The 6,373-nt window shown below is 46.1% G+C and overlaps 1 protein-coding gene across 7 annotated transcripts in view; it reads right to left on the bottom strand.

Annotated features, from left to right (window-relative positions):
- The window catches only part of Mtcl1 (microtubule crosslinking factor 1), a 111,423-nt gene that overhangs the window by 94,611 nt on the left and 10,439 nt on the right, over positions 1-6,373 (bottom strand). For all 7 annotated transcript variants that reach the window (XM_021149619.2, XM_021149620.2, XM_021149621.2 and 4 more), the window contains exons 2-3: positions 4,248-4,472; positions 2,163-2,321 (exon numbers count right to left, since the gene is read on the bottom strand). In XM_021149619.2, coding sequence (XP_021005278.1) covers positions 2,163-2,321; positions 4,248-4,472 — 384 coding nt within the window. The remainder of the gene's footprint in view (positions 1-2,162; positions 2,322-4,247; positions 4,473-6,373) is intronic.

Genomic DNA, 6,373 nt, shown 5'->3' on the forward strand with positions numbered 1-6,373 from the left:
GAAGGTCCTGAGTTCAAATCCCAGCAACCACATGGTGGCTCACAACCATCCGTAACGAGATCTGACTCCCTCTTCTGGAGTGTCTGAAGACAGCTACAGTGTACTTACATATAATAAATAAATAAATAAATCTTTAAAAAAAAAAAAGAGAGATTTGAGTATCTACCGATTTCCATTTCTGTGAGGCTCCTAGAATCTCCTGGTATCACTATGTATGTATGTATATATGTATGTATGTATGTATGTATATGCATGCATGCATGCATGTATGTATGTGTTCATGTATGTGTGTACATGTGTCATATGCATGTATTTAACTAGACCATGTGTAGCTACAGAAAAATACCAAAACTTCTATCCGGATCAATCTTATAAAATATACTTCTGAATTATTTTCTATGCACACTAATAGGGCTTGACCTGTAAAACACACAGCACCGTTTCGGAAAACTTAGACCAAAGGAAAAAGCAGCAGACAGTAAAAGGTCCCAGGAATAGTGAATAAGGCAAAAGATTCATGACTGTCGGGCAAACTCTCCCATCCTGGGGGGGGGGGGGGGGGGGGGGGGGGGGTTGATTCTAGAGCTTCAAAGCATCCCTGATTTTTCAGGACAGCCAGGGCTACACAGAGAAACCCTGTCTCAAAAAAAAAGGGGGGGGGGGGGGGGGTTGGGGGGGGGTGGATCCAGGCAGCAGTTAAGGGGTCTGCTCTACTCATGAGGGAAGTGCTCTCAGTAGCCTCCCCGGCCCTGGGGCCCTGCAGAACCCACATCCCTAGCCCAGCAAGATGCCACTACCACAGTGAGCGCGACATTGTCATCTCTGAGTTGGTTCCCTCACTTGGCATGTGTCAGGCATCCATCCAGGCACAAGGGTAGATGAACCAAACAGTGAACCAGACAGACAAACCGACAAACCCTGCACCCACTCAAACGGCGCTCACATTACCGAAGAAGGGACATTAGCAGATCTGGACACACGAGAGACAAGAACAGTACTTTCCCAGCCAGGATGGCCACAAGCAAAGGCGGTGGGGGACACAAGAGGTGTAGCACAAACCACAGCAAAGCAACCTTTGCTCGTGGCCATACTGGCGGCCTGAGGGACGGTAGAGCACATTTATTTATGCCTTCAGCCTCAGAGCTCAGGATCCGAACAAAGTGTAGCGCTCGACATTTGGATGGGAATGGCTGAACGAAATAAGAAAAATGTACCCAGAAGACATGACCTGCTACATGAGGCTGTCAGCGAGTCATGTGCCAGCTGGAACCAGCCTTCTCCGGGACTTCTGCGCTACATCAGTATGCACAGGGCGCTTTCCAAGGAAAAACACTCTGCTCCGCTCTTAGAAATAACGAAGCCAGAAAGAAAGTCAAGTCAGGATCCACAGAGCCATATGCAAACGAAGTGGTTTTTTTCTAGACCGCTTCGCTAGAATAATCAGCGCAGCAACTTTAGAAGATCTATCTATAGATAGATAGATAGATAGATAGATAGATAGATAGATAGATAGATAGATATCTCTGCTTGAATCGTATTGGCTGAATGATATACAGATATGTGTGTGCAAGTGAGCGTGTATGTGTCACACCTATCTACAGAGGGCTTTTTTGCTGTTGTTTTGAGACAGGACCTATGTAGCCTTGGATGGCCAAGAGCTAACCATGAAGATCAAATAGCCTTGAACTCATACAGATTTACCTGCCTCAGCCTCCCAACTGCTGGCTCTGGGGTTAAAAGGCATGAATCACCAATCCCATCTGTTAACAGAGTTTTGATGAACAAATTAAATATACTCCCCCCCCAATGTCATTGGAAGAAAAGGTGGGGGGACAGAGGGGGAGGTGTGTGCAGAAGCTACTGTTTAATTCTGTACTTTAGAAATAATACACTCGGACGGACACACTGAAAGGATTAACAGCCTGTTCATTTGAATAGAAGTAAGCCATGAATGTAGACCAGAGTCCCAAAGCCTTTTATGTAAAAAGCCAGAGAGCAAATATTTCAGGCTTTGTGAGCAATCCGCGGTCTTTGCTTCATAACCTTCTTTGCATCTGTGTGTTCACGTGACTTATTTATTGTCTTCTAGCACAAAAATGAGGTGTGAGGTGTCCCTAGTTCCTAACAAGCCTGAGAAGGTACTCCCCGAGTCTCTGCCTTACCTCCCTCAGTCTCTCCACCTCATTCTGGAGGGCCTGTCTGGATACCTCCACCTCGATCATCTGCTGCCGGAGCGTTTCGTTGTCGTCTTCGGCCTTAGCGCGCTTCTCCTCCACGGTCTCGAGTTCGTGGTGTAATCTGACAGACACATCTTTGGCTACCTGCATTGTACACATGGGGATCGTGTCAGGATGTCATGAAATCTGGGGGATGCCAAGGGGGAATAATAGACAGCCCCAGAGGTACACTCATTAAGCAGCTTAGTCGTTGCAAGAATTCAGGAAATACGTGACAGACTTAGATTGACAGTACGACATGTTGAGCATCTCTGATTCAAAAACCCAGCATCTGAAATGCTCCAAAATCGGAAACACTCTCAGACCCAAAAACTTTGAAAAAAGAATACTGTCTTGGACTGGTGAGATGGCTCAGCGGTTAAGAGCACTGACTGCTCTTCTAAAGGTCCTGAGTTCAAATCCCAGCAACCATATGGTGGCTCACAACCATCTGTACAGCTACAGTGTGCTTAGATATAATAATAAATCTTTGGGCCGGGGCGAGAGGGGCTGACCGGATCGAGCGGGGTTGACCAGAGTGAGCAGAGGTCCTAAAATTCAATTCCCAGCAAATGCATGATGGCTCACAACCATCTGTACAGCTACGGTGTATTCATATACGTCTATACATTAAATAAATAAATCTTAAAAAAAAAAAAAAGAAGAATACTATCTTAGCTAGTGTCTCTATTGCTGTTATAAAACACCGTGACCAAAAGCAACCTGGGATGGGAAGGGTTAAATAAACCTTACAGTTCCACGTCACGGGGCAATGTTGCTTAGTGACTTTTCCCCATGGGTTGCTGGCAGCCTGCTTTCTTACACCACCTGGGACCATCTGCTCGGGGATGGCACTGCACAGAATGGGCGGGGCTCTCTCCCATCAATCAAATGTCCTACAGACTTATCCATAGGCCCGTCACACGGAAGCACTTTCTCCACGGAGAGTCCCTCTTCTCAGGCGCGTCTAGCTTGTGTCAAGCTGACAATAAACTACGCAGACACTCAACGAATAATTTAAAACGCGAAGCTACATTATGAAGGAGCGTGTGGCTTTCATAAACGACAAGGCCTGGACAGGGCTGTTTTCCTCATGGAGTTACTACCAAGAATGCCAATTCTCTTTGCACTCGCATGCTTTCTGTCAAACAAATCAATATTAAACATCTACTATATGCCATGCCATGTTTCATATCACCAAGTTTTTAAAGATGTCTCTGTGCTTCTAGCGTGGTTAAAACCTGAAAGCAGTTAACCTTTGACTTTCTTCTTAATTGTCTTTATTTTATTTTGTGTACATGAATATTCTGCCAGCGTGTTTTGTATACAGTGCCCATAGAAGCCAGGAGACAGTGCCAGATCCCCCGGAACTGAAGTAGTAGATGCTTATGAACCACCAGGCTGGTGCTGGGAACAAAACCTGGGTCTTCTACAAAAGTAGTCAGTGCTCTTAACTGCTGGGCTTTCTCTCCAGCCTACAGCTCCTTTATTTTTTAAAAGTGAATGGGGAAAAGCTGTAGGAGAACTATAAATTACTCTTTCATACACTGAGTAGCCAACAACTGAGAATTGCAAAGATTATTCTTGCTATATGGAAAAGGCCAGATGAGATCTCACACTCTCACAACCTAGAGGACATCCATCCTGCATAGCCCACATCTACGTGTATGATTGGACCAGGGTGTCTCTGCAGTCCACACTGGGAGCAAGAAGGGTAGAGAGTCTGGGGTTTCCTCCCAGTCACTTCAACCAGTGAGTCTCCCTCTTCCTTACTCTCCTTCAGATTTATTTTATTTCACGTGTAGAAGTATTTGGCCTACATATGTCGACACATCGTGTTCATTCCTGGGGACCCACTGAGACCTGAAGAGGTCATGGTAGATTTCAGAGATGGAGTTAGAGATGGGCTGTAAAACCACTGTGTGGATGTAGGGATTGGATCCAGGTCCTCTGCAAGCGCAGTAGTGAAATGTGTTGGGTGGTGTCTGAAGTTGCCTAGGAACGGGATGCTGAGGGATGGACCTCACTCACCTTCAAGTCCTGCTCCAGGCTTCTGATGAGCTCCCCGTCCACCTGCCCTGTTTCCGCCACTTTCAGGCTCTTCTGCTCGGCTTTCCTGAGTCGGTACTGCAGGATTCTGCAGTTCTTGTTAGCACGGTCCAGCTCTCTCCGAAGCTCCTGCAGCTGGTACCCGTCCTCCTCCAGATAGCTATCCCTCATCTCCTCCATCTCTGCACGGAGCTCATCCAGCTCATCCTAGGGAATCCAGACATGGAAGGTGAGCCAGACCCTGGCAGGAGAGAGCTAGAAGGATGCAGTTCTCTTCAAAGGACAGCCCACGCCACTCCACCCAACACACTAGGATGTCAAATGTCTATGCACACCCATCAACTCGTGGCCATTCAGGGTGAAGCAGCAAGGGACCGCTGCTCCTCGTAGGAGATGATAATGTCATCAACTATTCAAATCTGAACAGACGCTCTAAAACTCAGTCACCATGTCCCCCACCATGATTCCCCAAAGCTTCTCTCTCGAGACATACATACATACATACATACATACATACATACATACATGCAGAGAGAGAGACAGACAGACAGACAGACAGACAGACAGACAGACAGAGAGAATATCTGCTCTGCAAATAATTAAGCCTTCAGATTCAAGCCAAAGGCACAATTTGGGTACCAGGATGAACCAGACAGACCTCCCCATTCCAAAGGACATAAACTTTAGTAGGGCAACAACTGCTGATTGCCCTGGAATTACTGCAAGCCTGCAAACATCTCTAAAACCCTATTCCATAAACCCTATTCCACGGTACAAACGTCAGCACTAAGTGATTCTATCTAATTAGAAACATTTTCCATTATTTCAAACACACACTGAGTTTTGTTTTTTTTTTTTCTCCCCAATCTCCTAGCCTGCATTTCCCCAGACCTCCCATCTTTACTATAAATGCAAAAACAGAGTCCACTGTTCTACACTGAGCTCTGGCCTTAGGCCCCTGCACGGATCAGCCTGAATATCAAAATGAAATCATACTAAGTTTCCCATACCAGCAAACAAAAAAACTGTTGTTGTGTGACCTTCTGAAAAACCAGGAGAGAGCTGATAGCCTAAAGTCCCAAACAGACCAGTTTCAATGCCATGGTAACAAATCCCCCCTCACTTTAAACATCTGCAGAGGAGAGTAACCTGAGGTAACCTGACACCCAATCTATTTTTCTCTGGTTAGGTCTCCTTCGGGAGAGTAACTTTGAAACAGTCTGCTTTGTTCTTGTTACTGCTTTCTTCAGTCTTTCTTAGTCTATAAAATCAGTCTCAGCCCAAGGAATTGAGAAAGGAGGTGAGCTTGATTCTAGAATTGCAGATAAAATCATTTCCTTAACTGAGGCTTCGCCTCTGGCTCCCGCCCTACAGCCCACATTCCAGGAAGCATTATTATGGCCTCAGTGGGTGACTCTCCTTCCCGCCTCCCAAATCCCAATTCCAATTCTGGTTTCGGCCTCAATCCCAGCGTAAGCAAATCCATCCTGGGCTCTAAGCTTCCCCGCAGGCCTCCAAATCCTTCTAGTCTAAATCACTACCTGCAGAGTTAACCTTTAGTATGTAAATTAGATGACTCTACCCACTACCAAAACCCTTCAGGACTTTTTCTTTCTCAGAATTCTGACTAACAACCCTTCCCAGGGCTCCTCAGGGCCCGTAGGCCTTACCTGCTTTTCTTCCTTCCTAGAATGTGTCAACTACCTGGTGGGACTCCCTGAGCAACCCCTGGATGTGTGGATGTGTGTCTGTCTCTGTCTGTCTCTTTCTCTGTCCCCTCTGACCCCAATCTTCTTATCACCATTTAGTGTTATTTGTGTATTTTTTTCATTTTTTTCTACCCTTAAAGTAAGCCATGACGGCCCGAAAACTTGTCTGTGGTCCCTTCTCTGTACCCAGAGCAGCCTAAGGCACACAGGGGGCTTTCAAAAAAAAAAATGTTTGTGGAATGAATATGCAGAAACATCATCAACACATAGAAAAGACCAAACCATCAAGACGAGGGAACTCAAACTTCTGCTCCAATCTTGCAGTCTAGTTAAGAAACACCCCCAAGCCGGGCGTGGTGGCGCACGCCTTTAATCCCAGCCAGCACTTGGGAGGCAGAG

This window comes from Mus caroli, chromosome 17, assembly GCF_900094665.2.
Source record: "Mus caroli chromosome 17, CAROLI_EIJ_v1.1, whole genome shotgun sequence".
In the NCBI taxonomy this organism is placed as follows: domain Eukaryota; kingdom Metazoa; phylum Chordata; class Mammalia; order Rodentia; family Muridae; genus Mus; species Mus caroli.